The 16944-nt window shown below is 42.3% G+C and overlaps 1 protein-coding gene across 1 annotated transcript in view; it reads right to left on the bottom strand.

Annotated features, from left to right (window-relative positions):
- Positions 1–16944, bottom strand: part of Sptlc2 (serine palmitoyltransferase long chain base subunit 2) — an 83654-nt gene that overhangs the window by 14955 nt on the left and 51755 nt on the right. The window contains exon 9 of the mRNA XM_052185324.1: positions 16274–16400. Within this exon, the coding sequence (XP_052041284.1) occupies positions 16274–16400 (127 nt within the window). The remainder of the gene's footprint in view (positions 1–16273; positions 16401–16944) is intronic.

The raw sequence follows: 16944 nt of genomic DNA, 5'->3' as shown, positions 1-16944 counted from the left end.
GGAAAAAAGGGGAGGGAGGGACAACTGAAGTCGTTGGCACTGGGTGTTCTAAGGATTTGTAAAATGGAATTATGTGTTATGAAAACAGTGCTTGAGAGTTAAAGCCCTTGTCCTGAGACAGGAAATGAAAACATAAAGGATCAGCCCTTCCTTTCTTCTTCCAAATAATCCTATGAATGACACAGATCAGATGATAGTGTGTATAAAAATATTTCTCTTCTATCTGTCTGTCTACTTCCATTCCCATGACACCTTCCTCACACAGTTTACCATATGGTTGGCTAGCATACAGAATTAGTAAATTAACACATGTGATTCTGACTCCCTTTTAGGAGAGTGAGGGAACAGTATACCTGAAAAGAGTTAAGTGCAAAAGAATACAAAACTCTTCAGCTGAGAAAAAGCTTAATGACACCTCCGTACTACTAAGGCATGGAAAAACTTTTGTGTTCAATGAAACAGTCAACTGGGGACTTCACAGCTTAAAGTAAAACTGCATGAACACAACTCTTAGACTAACAAAAGTTCTCCTGAAACAGTTTTTGAAGGAGAAAAAAAAAGAATGCTCTCTAGAATGACTGGAATCTGCAATCTAAATATCAAATACAGTAATATGAGCAATATAATGACTTCTCAGAAATACCTGAATCTGACTATTTAACTGCTATTTTTAAATGGTAAATTTTATGTCTGTGACATAAATAGGAAGTCCAAATAGGAACTTCCAAATAGGAAGTCAGAGTAAGGTACATCTGAGTTGTACCAGGGCCAGGCAATTGAACATTTAGATTTGATAACAAAATTAACAAATACGGCTGGAGAGATGGCTCAGTGGTTGAAAGCACTTCTCTTCTGAAGATCCTGAGTTCGAATCCCAGCAACCACATGGTGGCTCACAACCATCCGTAATGAGATCTGATGCCTTCTTCTGGTGTGTCTGAAGACAGCTACAGTGTACTTATATATATAATAAATAAAATAAATCTTAAAAAAAAAAAAAGAAACAAATGTCCAATCTTTGAGATTTTTCTGGCACTTGGAGAAAACCAACTAAATTTTGATTCCCACTATACTTGTTAACTCCTTTACACACAAACATTTGGTTTATAAGAGGCTCAATAAAATACATGAATTATTATTGTCATAAAATGAAATGTGTCAACAAATTAAATAACATTAACTACAGAAAAAGAGCTTGAGTCAGGTACAGTAGTGAAAGCCTGTAAAGCAAACATTACGGAGACTGAGGGACAAGGACAGTGCGTTCAGGGTCAGCTTGGCTAGATATTCAGACCCTCCCCCAACTTTAAGGTCATCAAATAAGAGTTAAGAACTCACTAAAAGCCGGGTGGTGGTAGTACACACCTGTAATCCTAGCACTCTGGGAGGCAGAGGCAGAGGCAGGTGGATTTCTGAGTTTGAGGCTAGCCTGGTCTACAGAGTGAGTTCCAGGACAGCCAGGGCTATACAGAGAAACCCTGTCTCGAAAAAACGAAATCTAAAAAAAACCAACCAACCAACCAACCAAACAAACAAACAAAAAAAAAAAAAAAAAAAAAAAAGAAAGAAAGAAAGAATCTCACTAAAAACACTCAGATGACACTGCATGGTTGGGAAGCAAAACATTGGGACCATGTCCTGAGGCTGGTAGGACCATGTCCTGAGGCTGGTAGGATGGCTTAGCATATTGCCACCAGGCCTGATGACACCTGAGTTCTATGACGGAACCCACATGGTAGAAGGAGAGAAACTTAACTGTCAAAAGTTGGCCTCTAACCTCCACATGGGTGCTGTTGAGCCCTGATCTTGTGAACTGTGTATTCAGATGCTGGTTTCTGTGCCCTGAGATAGAAGATACTGATGAGGCGGGTGAGGGCCCAGGGAAAGAAGGGCCACAAGGTGGAGGAAGAACATGGTGGCCATGAAGTCCGGCATGAGGAGGAGTCACCAAGAGAGATCTCCATGATGACAGCAGAAGAAAGCCAAGGAGAGACTGAATGCAAGTAACCCCCAGCATCTGGCTGGGAAGTAGGTAGGTACCACAGAGTATTGGGGATATCTGCTCAGTTACTGTACTTAAAGCTTGTGGAATAAATCTGTAAGTCACTGTCTCAATTATTTGGGAGCTAGCCAGCAGCAAACTACACACTTGCCATCTCCAAGATCTGTGCTCTTACGATACCAGAACACCAAAGCATCCTTGGCTTTCAGCAACTAGGCTTAAAGACACTAGGAAGAAAACACAGAAAAGGAGGTGTGGCTTGGCCTGAGGTGCTACCAAAAGCTGAAGAGTGGCCTGAGGCTCCATTTACCTCGGGAGACACGGGAGGAGTGAAACTGAACTGGAGGGAAGAAACCATAGCAACTCTTCCCCTAGGAAAAAGTGTTATTCTTTTTTGTTTGTTTGTATGTTTTGGTTTTTTGAGTCAGGGTTTCTCTGTGTAGCCATGGCTGTCCTGGAACTCAGAAATCTGCCTGCCTCTGCCTCCCAAGTGCTGGGATTACAGGTGTGCGCCACCACTGCCTGGCTTTGTTATTCTTTTTTAATTTTTAGAAATATTTATCTTATGCTGTGCCCTGAGCACATACCCGGACCCCTTCTGTTTCTTTCTGCTTCTTGGTTGCCACAAGGTGAGCAGCTCTGTGCCACTACAAGCTCCCTGTTTAGAAACAAAATAATGACTGTAGCCTGAAACACTGAGGTTGTGAGCAGAAATGAACCTTCTTCCTATTAAATTGCTCATGTTGTGTATTTTGTTACAGAAAATTCCATGAACTCAGAAAATTCTACAGAACTCTGCATGTATCTCTTGCAGTCCTGATCTCCAGTCTGCTTCTTTTTCTTCTTTTTGATTTTTCTGAGACAGAGTAGTCTCTGTGTAGTCCTAGCTGTCCTGGAATTCACTCTGTAGACCAGGCTGGCCTTAAATTCACTGAGATCCACCTGCCTCTCCCTCAAGTGCTGGGTTTAAAGGGGTGCGAAGGGGTGCGCCACCACTGCCAGGCCAGAAATGCCTTTCCTTTTGATCCTCCCAGGTCACTTTAGTTTGACTGATCACTTTACTAGAAGTGAAAAGGAAGGAAATCTAGGTCAAGAAAATAACAGGCCATAGAGCGAAGTGGTTCAAAGACAGTCAAAAGCACTATCCAGGGGACCTGGTGATTAAATACAGGGAGTAAAGAAAGAAAATCTGAGTGGGTTTCTTGTTTGGACTTACAAACAGTGCTGTCACTGGAGGTCCAAAACACAAAGGAAAGCAGGCCCAATGGGGCAAACTAACTGGTAGGGCGCAGCTCTAGAGACCTTACATTCATCTGGGGAGCCAACAGGCCTTGGAGGGGAAGGATGCTTTCTGCCAAGCATGGTGACCTGAGGTTGGTTCCAGAGAGAAACAATTCGATTCCCACAAGTTGTCCTTTTGACTACACACATGAACAGTGGCACATACATACACTACTACATATGCACGAGTGTGCACGCACACACACACACACACACACACACACACACACACACACACACATATTTTACTCTCTTTTTCTAAAACAAAACTTGGAGGCTGGAGATATGGCTCAGGGATTCAGAGCACTGTTTGCTGTTCCAGAGAACTCAGGTTTGATTTCCAGTACCCATCCTGTGGCTCACCCATGGGATCTTGACTTCAAAGGCGCTAGCCACATACATGTGGGCAAAACATTTATACACATACTAAAACTAAGAAAATTATAAGAATTAAACTCATTGTGAGCGAGCAGAGGTCAGAGCCCGTTAACTTTCAGACTCAATGGACGGCTAGCCTGCTAACTTGTCATCTGGAGGCTCTTCTCTGTTTCTAGCTCATTGGTATACTTTTGTTTTCTTTATTAGTTTAGTGTGTGTGTGTGTACATGTGCACGCGCCACAAAAGGCATGTGTGGAAATCAGTAGACAACTTGTGGGAACCATCTCTTTGCTGTCACAATGTGGTTTTGGGGGACTGAACTCAAATCAATAGCCTTAGAGGCAGGTACCTTTAGCAGATGAGTTATTCCATAACTCTTGGGCACAACCTTAATGTGAACCACTCAGCCACAGCCACCTTAAAATGCACTCTGCACACTCACTATTTCACTCGCCTGTCACTTTGACTTGCGATTTATAAGAAATTCATATATTTACCCCCAATCTTGCTACCTTTCCACTGGCAGGTGCAACTAGTTCCCCTTATTTTCTGGGAATAATATCATCTGGTAATAATAACCCATAGAAGGCAATTACCTTTACAAATGAGTATTCAGAATGGCAAGCAGATGACCTGTTGTTCTGAAGACCACTTATTACCAAAATGGGGAGGGGATCTGCTGTCTGAACAGGCACAGAAAGATTCCTGTGTTAAGACACTTTAAGCCAGGCGGGTGGTAGAACATAGCTTTAATCCCAGCACTTGGGAGGCAGAGGCAGGCGGATTTCTGAGTTCGAGGCCAGCCTGGTCTACAGAGTGAGTTCCAGATCAGCCAGGGCTATACAGCGAAACCCTGTCGGGGGGGGGGGGGGGGGGGGGGAGAACAAATCCAAAAAACAAACAAAACAAAAGATACTTTCAAACCAGGGGGCAGGGGATAAGGAGACAGTCTAATTGGTGCAGTGCTTTCTGTGCAAGCACAAGCTCTGACTGAGGCTCACCAGCACCTACAGAAAAAGCCAGACTCTGCAGCACTAGCCTGTAATCCCAGTCAGTGCTAAGGAGGCAGAGACAGAAGAGCTGGGGGAGGGGTGGGTTTCTGGCCTGGTAGTTTAGCGGAACTAGTGAAGTCTAGGTTCACTGAGAGATGCCTTGTCTCAAAAAATAACTAGGGATGTAGCTCAGTGGTTAGAGCACTTGTTTACATGGGAGAGACCTTGAATTCAATTTTCAGTGCCATTAAAAAAAAAAAAAAAAGGGAGCTGGAGAGATAGCTCAGTGGTTAAGAGCATTGACTGTTCTTCCAGAGGTCCTGAGTTCAATTCCCAGCAACCACATGGTGGTTCACAGCCATCTGTAAGGGGATCTGATGCTGTCTTCTGGTGTGTCTGAAGAGAGCAATGGTGGACTCATATACATTAAATAAATAAATAATCTTAAAAAAAAAAAAAAATCAATCTCTAGCAGGGCAATGGAGGCGCAGGTCTTTAATCCCAGCACTTGGGAGACAGAGGTAGGTGGATTTCTGAGTTCGAGGCCATCCTGGTCTACAAAGTGAGTTCAGGACAGCCAGGGCTACACAGAGAAACCCTGTCTCAAAAAAACCAACCAAACAAACAAACAAAAAAAAAAAAAAAAAAAAAAAAAAAAAAAAAAAAAAAAAAAAACTGGGAAAGGCTACTGAAATGGCTCAGTGGGCAAAGAGCTTGTGACACAACATGAGCACCTAAGGTCAGGTTCTTCAGAACCCACAGAAAGCCAAACATAGTGCCTCATGTACTGCCTCATGTCTGTATCCCAGCACTCTGGGAGAGAATTCCTGAACGCTCACAGGCAGGTAACCAGGCACACACAATGGAGAGACCCTGTCTGAAACAAGGCAGAAGACAAGGACCAACACTTGCACTCCCATACATACACACAAGTAATTACGGAGAACAGCAGCAAAATTTAGAACAACAAAAACAAGTCTTTTGGCCATGATCTGTACACATCCCTACAGGTGTATGGGGGAGGGGGGCTAAAAGCTGAAAGAGGACTAAGGAAAAAAACAAAGTAAAATCTTTTCTGTAGTGGTGGCAAACATTTGATGCTTGTTAGTATAATTCCTGCCCATCTTATGAATCTCATTGTTAGACTGAAGTTCACTTCTATGTCATCAGAAACATATTGATAATGTAAAGATTAAACTTTAAGGAACTTCCATTCCATAATTTTCACATTTAGACAGTATTTAGCTATGAACTTTGTAGAACAGGATTAAAACTTAACAATCTTTCTGGGTCAGCAGATTTTAGACATTGTCACAAGTGCCCACACAGGATACACAGAACCCCACCAACAGTGTCTACGAAAGGAGAATGTTGGGAAACCAATGACAGAGAGCACACAACTCACTTGGCCTTTAAGGATGCAGACGTAGACTGAACTCCAGATCGTCACATCTAAAAGTATCATAAAGCAGCAAGTGGACCAAAGAAGTGGGTAGGTGAGGACAGAACATGTAAAAAGAAATGAGACTTTAAAATTAAAACCAAAACTGTATTGGTAACTGAACTCTGTCCTGATGATTTTCTGACTCAGAGAAAGATGGAGCATCTCAAAACCAAAAGAAATGTTAACTAAAACGCAAGGCAAACTAAACACATTCCTCTTAAGTTTCATATAAATGGCACAAGGAAAAAATAACTGTTAGTCACTTAAGAGCCCCAAAGGAAAGGAAATAAACCTCCAACAGGATTATAACAACACTGTAGTGCCTCTGTGAGGCATCCTGTAAAAGGGTATTTGTAAAGGCTTCCTGGAAACAAGAGTTAATGCTGGGGTAAAGGGGTGGGAAGCAGGTTCCTAACTGTGAGCCCCTACTTTGCTAGACAGGATAGCAAGCATCAAAGTGCTCAGCTGGGGCCACTGCCAGACTAAAGGACATCAAAGCAGCCAGCCTGCCTCTCCATGCCCAGAGAGCCTGCTCCAAAGCAGCCCGGTGGTTTTCTATCTCCATAAGAGCCAGAGAGGCTTTCACTAACTGGCTGGGAAATTCCTCCCACAAACAGAGTTTATCACCCACTCCCTTGTAGTGGCTTAATCCCTTAATTCGTTTCAATGCCAAAAAATAGGATTTCCTGAGGACTGCCACAGGATGTACAACAAGCAGCAGGGGCAAGGGCTTAATGTTGTTGATAATCAAAGTTTAGCAGAATGGTCGCTAATGCACAGTCAGTAACACGGGCCTTGAACAAAAGGAAGAAAAGAGGCCAAGAGCCTTTGAAAAAAAAATAAAGACCCAAATTTTAAAGGGTGCCAAGTCATTCAGGACCCAGCCCCTCCCCCTCTCCCTCCCTAGCTTCTCTCCCTCAGACCCACATCTAGACAAGCATGCTACTACTCAGTGAGTGCCCTAGGCCAGGATAGACTGCTCTACTGTCTGACCAGCCTACCCTCTGACCAAGCTGGAACACAGATAGCACTGCTTCTTTAGACAGAATCAAGGGATGAGGAATTGCCTCCTGTTCACGTGTGCACACACATCCACATCCAGAGGGTAGCAAACACAGGCAATTACTGGAAAAGGTTCTCTTGAGTTTAAGGAAGGAGTTCTAGAGTCAGAAGACAAGGCAGTTAAATTAGAAACTTATAAATAATGAACATTAAGGAAAACAGTCTATTGTGGTCAAGGCCATTTGTATGTTATTTACTAAACTCCAATCAACAGGCTACAAAAATATGAGTAATCAAAATGGGGAGGGAAAACAAAAAATCAATTCCAAGCAACCTCACCAATCCTGACCTTAGGCCTGAATCCACACTCCCCTTCCCTCCTTCTGACCCCCTGCCTGGGGTCAGGAGTCAGGGGCCCTCGGCAGTCAGGTCTCAGAAAATGACAAACTGGAAGCTGAGCTTTACACCAACATCTCAGCTCTTGACCTCCAATGTATTTTTCTTTTTTACAGTAACCGGTGTGTTTTGTTTTGGTTCCCTCTGATGTAAATAAGCTTTCAAATCTAAATAAATAACATGTTAAGTCTTGTAAATGCTAGCTTGCTTTCTGACTTAGTGTTCTTTCAAACATCATGAGCCTCATGACAATAATTATCAGCGGTCTGAGTAGAACGTGCTAGAATCCTTTGGGGATGGGGTGGGAGACGGTCCCACATAGCCCAGGATGGCCTGGAATTTCCAATCCTGTGATTACAGGCATGCAGCTGGCTTAGAAACCTTATTTTTAATAAACTCCACAGCAATGATGCTAAACCCAGGCTCACATTAGGTTGCTCTTATACCTTATTTTTAAGCTTTCTTGAATATGAACAAGGTCAAACACTACCAGGTTAAGATACCTCTGATGTAAGCAGGGACTTCTCAAGAGTGGACTTTCATGAGATCCTTTTGACACTGATGAAGACTCTCTTCTTGCACCAAACTGACATTAACACCGTCTAAGACTTTTCTGACCAAGTCACACATTAGATTCCCCTATCTTTGAGGAGTCCAGTTTGGGTTAGATCTTGCCAAATAAGATTTGAGAAAATCCCTGGCTGTGGTGGCTTATTGCTGTCTGCCTTCAGCAAAGACTCTGAAGGTAAAAAGTACCCTCACCCTGATAGTTCCTCTCCACTGACTCGAATCCTGTTCTTTAACAACAAATTCCTGTATTTCCTGGTTGGAATCCGAACTGAACGCAATTAATTGCTCCTACCTACAGCAAGATCTCACTGTAACTAGCAGTCTCTGCATCCATGAAGTCTCTCTTGCTTTACTGTATTAAAGAAGCATCATGGAGCTGGAGGAGGAGCTCAGAGGCAGAGAGCTGGTTTACTGTGTGAAAGGCTTGGGTTCATTGCCCAGGGGTACAAAAAAACCCTTTTTTTTTAAGTAAAAGCATCATTGATAAAGTTTCTTATTTAACATTTAATAAGGTGAAAACAGATGAAAGATACATACAGATCAAACATTTAGAGAATGAGAAAAAATCACAGGAAGTAATTAATATAAATTCAACCCTTAGGCATATTCTAATCTTCAGTGGTCCAGCTGTCAGAAGATAACAGGTCTCTGTATCTTGTTACTGGCATATACTAAGTAGTTGTGTAACAACAGATTCATGAAGATGAATGACTCCTGTGGCTAACTCTTCTAGACAAAACCCCCAGAAACATTCTGGGGGCAAAGAAGCAATATCAATCAATCATGTTGCGGTGTTGTACTGGCTGGTTTTGTGTGTCAACTTGACACAGACTGAAGTTATCACAGAGAAAGAAGCTTCTGTTGGGAAAGTGCCTCTATGAGATCCAGCTGTGGGGCATTTTCTCAATTAGTGATCAAGGGGGAGGGCCCCTTGTGGGCGGTCCCATCCCTGGGCTGGTAGTCTTGGGTTCTATAAGAGAGCAGGCTGAGCAAGCCAGGGGAAGCAAGCCAGTAAGAAACATCCCTCCATGGCTTCTGCATCAGTTCCTGCTTCCTGACCCGCTTGAGTTCCAGTCCTGGCCTGCTTTGGTGATGAACAATAGTGTTGAAGTGTAAGCTGAATAAACCCTTTCCTCCCCAACTTGCTTCTTGGTCATGATGTTTGTGCAGGAATAGAAACCCTGACTAAGACAGGTGTGCAAAGTCAGATATGTTCTTCAACAGAGACTCGGCCACATCGATCACAAAATGATGAGAAGAAAGTAAAACTATGTGTTAGCTCAAATAAATGGACACAAAAATAGTAGAGAAAAACTCTTTAAAATAAATCTGACTATAAAATAAAGCTACCAACTCAGGAAATGTACCTGCTTTAATACTTGATTATTTAAGAGCTTAGCCTCCCCACAGCATGCAACCACATTCCCAAATGCAGGCCTCTGGTTCAGGGCTCCTCTCCTACCCCACGGGAACCCAAAGACCTTCTTTAGGTTTTCTACTAAGAACAATGTTCCATTTAATGGCCAAATGTACATCTGTTCAAAGACTTGCTTTGAGCCTGATGCTTGTGGGCATTTTAATAGCCAGCTTCAAACTGACCGAAAGAACAAAAAAGTTTCTTACTATAAAAAACTGTTATTTGCATTTGGATTTTAAAAAAGGAGATGAGAGTGGAAGAAGGAAAAGCCTTGGTAAAGTGGCTGCTGAGTCAGAGGAAGGAAGTAGGCAGTCAGCCCCACCCCCACCCTGTCATTTTGTGGAAAATTAGCTGAACCAGAAAAGAAAATTAGAAATAGGTCATAAAACAGTTTGCTTTAATAAAACATTAAATACAGCCAGAAGAAGCAGCAGATGGGCTAAAAAAGCCACATCTATTTGGACCAAGGTACAGAGAGGACCTGCCCCACATGTGGGCTCAAATCTCCTCACCTGTAAAATGGTTTTAATGCTTACTGATTTTAAAAAGTTAAAGCTGGTGGTTAAAAGGCCTTTGTGTTAGAAAATGAAGCAGAAGCAGCTAATTTATAAAAGGAATTTTTCCTTTAAATTTTGGTAAGCAACAAGAGACTGGGGGTGGTGGTGATAGGGGGTGACTCAAGTTTGCTTAAGCAGGTTAGATCTTTGTTTGCTTCAAATAATTTACGAATTAAGTTTCTTGGAGAAGGTGGTGCAGAAGGCATAGACGGCAGAGAGAAGGGCGCAGAGAATTAAGAAAGGAGCAAGGTGACCAAGACCAAAGTTTCTGTGACTGAGCCTAGCTCTCCCCAGGCACCTGGCCAGCTGCTCTGCATGGCTGTATTCAAAGCACGGGCACATCTTGTTCAGCTCCAGCACAGAGCTGGCCCCTGATAAAAGCTGATGCAAACGTGTCTTGACAGCAGTGCTCTAGGCACCAAGTCACAGGACAGGGGGTCTGGCCTAGAGCTCAGCACTGGAGTAACAGCTCAGATGTGCAAGGTGGGATGAAACCGGTCACCAGAAAATTCGCTCTGCCTTGTCCTTCCTTTCTAATCACTGCACTTGGCTCATTACCTCCTCTCCCCCACTGATCAGGATGAGTTTCTAAACAATCTCCATTAAAACACAATAATAAAGGAGAAAGAAGAAAGCAATCGCCCCTGTGCTTGGAAGGCAGTGTTGGGGGCATCCATCGCAGTTCTTTACAAGATCATACTGATGCTCAAAGACAGAGCAGTGTCCTCTCCTAAAGTAGTTGTTGATCGGTCCCTGGATCATTTAATACCTCATTAGCAAGTCTATTGCTGGGTTAATTCAAATGGGCCAAACCTAAATTTAATTAAACTTTAGCCTACCCAAGTAGTACACTAGTAACAGAATTTACCAGGTTCTCTAGAACTGAAGTGCAGTGAAGTTTTCCATATGGAAAATGACTTGTGCAATCACTGTAAAAGCCACAATGTATGTATGCAATTCACTTTGTCTTGATATGGCCAATGATGGTAGCATCCAACTACACATGCAAAATACTGTACACAAAGCACTAAATTATTTTACATCCAGCTGTAGTTCTGGAATTTCTTTTAAACATCTTAGTTGATTTTTATGGATATTTTGATTTATTAAGAAGGTCTTGGATCTAAAATCCACCACAGAATATGTTCAGTGATGCATGAAGGACAGGCTGGCTCTCCAAAATTTGGTGGGCTTTCAGAACTTCATGGGTCTCTTCCACTCACCTGGTCTAATTTGATATTGCCACTAGAAGAGAACCACTAGCCACACAATAATTTCCATTACAAAATCACAGTAATTCTAGGGGACATGGGAAGGGCTGGCTGTGGAGAGCTTTTGGGTCCACTTTGGGGCAGGAATCTGACACTGGCCAAGGACAAGGAAGTGGGCTTCAGGCAGGAATCAATCGTCAGAATGGGCCAAGGTCAATCGGGCCATGACAAGGAAGTAAGCTCAGGCAGGAATCTGATTTTAGGCTCAAAGAAGTAGGCTTCAGGCAAGAACAGGACTTTGGGTGAGGGCGGGGAAGTAGGCTCTGATAAGCCCTTAGAAACAGAGATTAGGGGAGTGATCATTGGATTTGGTTTATTGCCTTGCTTATTCCTAGACTATTTGTATTTATTGTCTTGTTTCAACCTAAAATTAACCTTATTACTTGCATGTAATTAAAATGGTATAAAAGCAGATTGGGAAAAAATAAAAGTACCTCAGCCTCCGAACTGGCTGGGGTCATGCTACAGTGCTGTCTAATTGTCTTTTTTCTTTTTAATCCTCACTCCTGCCCTGGAGAACCTGTAGACTGACTGAACTGCCCTGGGGTAGGAGAGGAGCCCAGAACCAGAGGCCTGCATTTGGGAATGTGGTTGCATGCTGTGGGGAGGCTAAGCTCTTAAATAATCAAGTATTAAAGCAGGTACATTTCCTGAGTTGGTAGCTTTATTTTATAGTCAGATTTATTTTAAAGAGTTTTTCTCTACCATTTTTGTGTTCATTTATTTGAGCTAACACATAGTTTTACTTTCTTCTCATTATTTTGGCTTTGTGATTTTAAAGCTCTACTAAAAAATAATATATTCATATAGTAACATGCAACTTTAATAGAAATAAAAGTGCCCCCTCCCCAGCCACCTACTCCCAGGAAGCCGTGCTGAGTTTTGTCTGCCTTCCCTGGTTTTAAGCGCCACAGTGTTAAATATCTTTATCTTGTTCCATCATTCCTCAGTGGAGTCTGGGAAGGGTACCCCTAGAACACAGTCCTTCTAGAGCATGTGTTCTCTGTGAATCACTACAAAGTGCATGACATTACTATTTCTAATTCTTCTTTTGGCTAGATACCTTCATAAATTTAAAAACATAAATGTCAAATCTTGTTTATACATTTATAGTAGACTGTTAATTATTAAGTATAGTAACAGTAGTGGGAGAGTATTTTAAAGCCCTAGGGAATTTATTGTTGTTTTGTTTAGCCTTACTCCATGGTCCAAGCTGGCCTTGAACTCACTAGGTTGACCAAGCTGGCCTCAAACCTGCAGCCATCATCTTGCCTTGGCTTTCCAAGTATTGGGATCACTGGCATCTGCTAGTATGCTTGGCTGGGGAGAGAATGTAGAAGCCTGTAAAGATGTCTGCCAACCTCACTGAAAGGTGTCCAAGCTAACCTTACAAGCACAGAGCAGAGACACACACAGATTACTCTGTGGTTCTAGTGACAGCTTAAAACAGTAATCACCTAAACATGCATCAACAGAAGGAACAACAGGCTGCCTGAATACTCTGGAATACCGTAAACCTGCAAACAAGTGACTGAGAAGATCACCCCAACACACGGAACTCACAATGCCATAAACACAGCCAACTATACCAAGATACATATATGTATGTAACATTGAACATACATGTGTAACATTTGAAAACACAAATGATAGGGACAGTCCTTATTATTGGAATCTGGTCTATTCATACAAGTATAATAAAATGTAAAATTTTAAGTAGTAGAATCTACATGGCATTATTGAAAATAGGAAAAACTATATTGTGTCCTTGGTTCACTCCAAATTTCCCTACCCTGCAAACTGTTTAAATACTATTAGATACATAACTACCTGCTTTCAGTCCTGCAAAACTGAGAATACCCCACAGACTTTCCAATAACTATACAATCAATATACACTCCTCTCACTTGTGTAGCACTGGAGTCAACAGACCTTAATGTGGCATTTCCTTTGAATGTTGTAGAGACTGACTATGCACTAAAGGTCCTCTGCTATCTTCATGTGCATTCTATATATCACAGGGCAGCTGAACATGGTAATAATATAGCACAACACCTTTTTATTGGGGGGGGGGGTTATGAGACAGGGTTTTCTGTGTAACCCTGGCTATCTTCGAACTCACTGAGATCCACTGCATCTGACTCGAGTGCTGGGATTAAAGACATGCGCCGCCACCACCTGGCAGCCCAATGTATTTTAGCAATGTTAAGTAGACAGGTGCCAAGGCCTTTGAGGAAGGGCTGAAATATGGCTCATACACTCTCCATAGCAACCTCCTCAGACTTGATGCCCAGCTACCATCAATTTTGGTGATGTCCGAGCAAAGCTCATGACAGTGGTTTTTGATTTAGTTAACTCAAAATTTTCAAGTTACTACAGCAAACACAGCAAGTTTTCCAACACTCAGTGAAGAAGCTGACAGATGCCAGGCGGTGGTGGCGCGCACCTGTAATCCCAGCACTTGGGAGGCAGAAGCAGGCGGATTTCTGAGTTCGAGGCCAGCCTGGTCTACAGAGTGAGCTCCAGGACAGCCAGAGGAGCTGTACGGAGAAACCCTGTCTCAAAAAAAACAAACAAAACAAAACCAACCAACCAAACAAACAAAAACCCCCAAAAGAAAAGAAAGAAAGAAAGAAAGAAAGAAAGAAAGAAAGAAGGAAGGAAGGAAGGAAGGAAGGAAGGAAGGAAGGAAGGAAGGAAGGAAAGAAAGAAAAGAAAGAAAAGAAAGAAAAGAAGCTGACAGATGATCCCAGTCCCTAACCACCTGAGTTGTCCTACCAGTGGAATCTTCTAATCTGTCCAGACCTGTGAAGTAAAAATAAGCTATCCTTGTGAACATCACACTGGTGCCATACAATTACGCTTTGGTGGTGGCCCAAGAAGCAGGACCTGGAAAGGCAGTGCTAATTCAACACTTTGCCTAATTGCCTATTACATTTTCTTTTCTTTTCTTTTCTTTTTTCTTTTCTTTTCTTTTTTTTTTTTTGAGACAGGGTTTCCTCTGTGTAACTCCGGCTGTCTTGGAACTCACTCTGTAGACCAGGCTGGCCTCAAACTCAGAAATCCACCTGCCTCAGCCTCCCAAGTGCTGGGATAAAGGCGTGCGCCACCACCTCCTGGCCAGACATTTTCGATGAGCACAAATAAGTCATTTATTATTCATAAGTACTTCATCGTACAGATCTAGTATCTAAGAAATTACCAACATTAACATTGATAGTTGTTAGCTTTTTCTTAGTCTAAACCTATGCACCAAACTAAAAAATCTATATAGCAAATTAGTAAGGTCACTATACTATCTGTCTCTGAATACATGTGTATCTCCTATCCAAACACACTCTCTTACATCAGAAAGAGAAGCAATAAATCTGTTATTGGGCTGGAGAGATGGCTCAGTGGTTAAGAGCACTGACTGCTCTTCCAAAGGTCCTGAGTTCAAATCCCAGCAACCACATGGCAGCTCACAACCATCCATACTAAGATCGGACGCTCTCTTCTGGAAACAGCTACAGTGTACTTACATATAATAAGTAAATAAATCTTTATTTAAAAAATAATCTGTTATTGTGAACTCAGGAAGTAACTGACATGGCTTTAATTCTGTGCAGCATTAATATTTTCTTCCTCAACAGGCAAATTCACAAAACTGAAGATGACAACACTTATTTCCAAAAGACTCCTCAGAGAGATAACAAGAATCTTTGACAGATGGAAACAAATATAAAGTCAGTTTGGGTCTCATAAAAGTTTTAGTCAAAATCAGACATCCTACTTAACTGGTTCCAATGTAAGCTGTAGCCCATCTACAGTGCCATGTACTATATATGTACATCTAGTGCCAAGAAGAGCCCAAGGCTGAGGATGTACAATCTGCCATTCCCACAATGCCTCAGAAGCACAAGAGAACAAGTTAAACAAGTACATATCATACCGCTAGCAGAAAACTTTGTCTCCTTTCTTCCTTCCTTCCTTCCTTCCTTCCTTCCTTCCTTCCTTCCTTCCTTCCTTCCTCCTTTCTTTTTTATGAGCTAGGGTCTCTAATAGTACAGGCTAGCCTCAAGATAAGGATGACCTCAAATAATTCTCCATTTCTGAAGTGCGATGATTATAGCCTTGGGTCACAATGTCCCACCTACTACAAAGACTTTTAAAAGTAAAACCAGAAAAACAAAGACTCAATTACCCTCCTTCGCAGTAACAGGTCAGCACTGCCCTCTGGTGACCCAAAGTAACAAACAAGGCCCATCTGTTACTTGGATTGCAGCTATGTACCTGCATCTCTTTGGATACATCTCCCACCAACACAAAAATAGATTTAAGATGACCTTCATTATGTAGTGTTCATTAAATTAGAAACTTTAAAAAGGTTTGAAATCAAAAACTCTGGTCTGGAAACATGCTATTGAAGACACACATCACTATGTAGTAAATTACATTTCCACATAAAACAGGTGATTAAGAAAGATCCTGAAGACAAATGTTCTAAAGTTAAAAGCACGGTAGGACAACAAGAAAAGTCTCATCATGTGTATGTAACTCAGGCATGATGGCATACACCACTAATCCCAGCACTTGGGAAGCAGAGGCTGTGAGCTTAATGCTAGCTAGGTCTTTAGAGTCCCAGGATAGCCACACATACAGAGACCCTGCCTATAAAGAAGGGAGGAAGGAAGGAAGGAGGGAGGAAAGGGAGGGAGGAAGAATGGAAAGGAGGGAGGGAGGGAGGGAAGAAGGAAGGAAGGAAAGGGAAGGAGGGAAGGAAGGAAAGGGAGGGAGGGGATTCTGCATAAGGGAGCCAGTATAGTTATCAAAGTGTATTTAACACACTGAAAAGCATCTATGGACAGTGTTGCCCTGTTGGAAGCCTGACTCCTTCTTTAGGGAAAAACCACAACCAAAACAGCACAATTGGCTGCTAAGGTTTTTACTAAGCCAAGGAAATGCTTCCTGAAAAAGACTTACCAAGACTGGTGCCATCCTGCCCCATGATGCACTTCATGGAGGTGATGATCTGCTCCATCACAGGTGGTGACATCGATGTGGCGTACACAGCACTGTGAGAATGTGTGCGTAGGTAGTCTATCAGCTCCTGCAGAAGCAGAAACAACACCAAGAGGATCTTCCTGAGTACACAGGTATGCAACTGCTTTCCTTCTAGGTGTTCCTGACAGCCTGGTACAGGGTGCTCAGCTGAGACTCAAGGTCTGCTAACACTATCAAAGCTCACAGCTGGCCAACAAGAATGTCAGAAACAGGGCAAGGCTCAAGGTTAATTCAAGGATGAATTAACAAAGTAGGAACTTGCTTTCTGACAGACAATTGATTTGCTTCTAAGTCATTTGTGTCTCACCCTATACACATACTGCCTGTCCTTATATTCCTAAGTAACAATTTTCCTAGGCTGGGAGCGTTATCACTCAGTGATGTAGAACACACGTGGCAAGTGTGAGTTCAGGTGTGAGCAGCTCTTAGCTGCTAAGCCAATGCTCCAGACCTTCCCTTAAGTCTTTAACTAAAACATGCATGACAAGAATCTGGAATACTACTGGGTGCAGTAGTATAGCCTATAAACCTGATCTCTGGTCTAAGGCTAGTCTGGGCTCCAAAATGAAAATATGTCTTTAATGAAGAAG

The sequence above is a fragment of the Apodemus sylvaticus genome, chromosome 6, assembly GCF_947179515.1.
Source record: "Apodemus sylvaticus chromosome 6, mApoSyl1.1, whole genome shotgun sequence".
Classification (NCBI taxonomy): Eukaryota; Metazoa; Chordata; class Mammalia; order Rodentia; family Muridae; genus Apodemus; species Apodemus sylvaticus.
The sequence above is the reverse complement of the archived record's forward strand: the minus strand, read 5'-3'. Positions and strand labels throughout refer to the sequence as shown.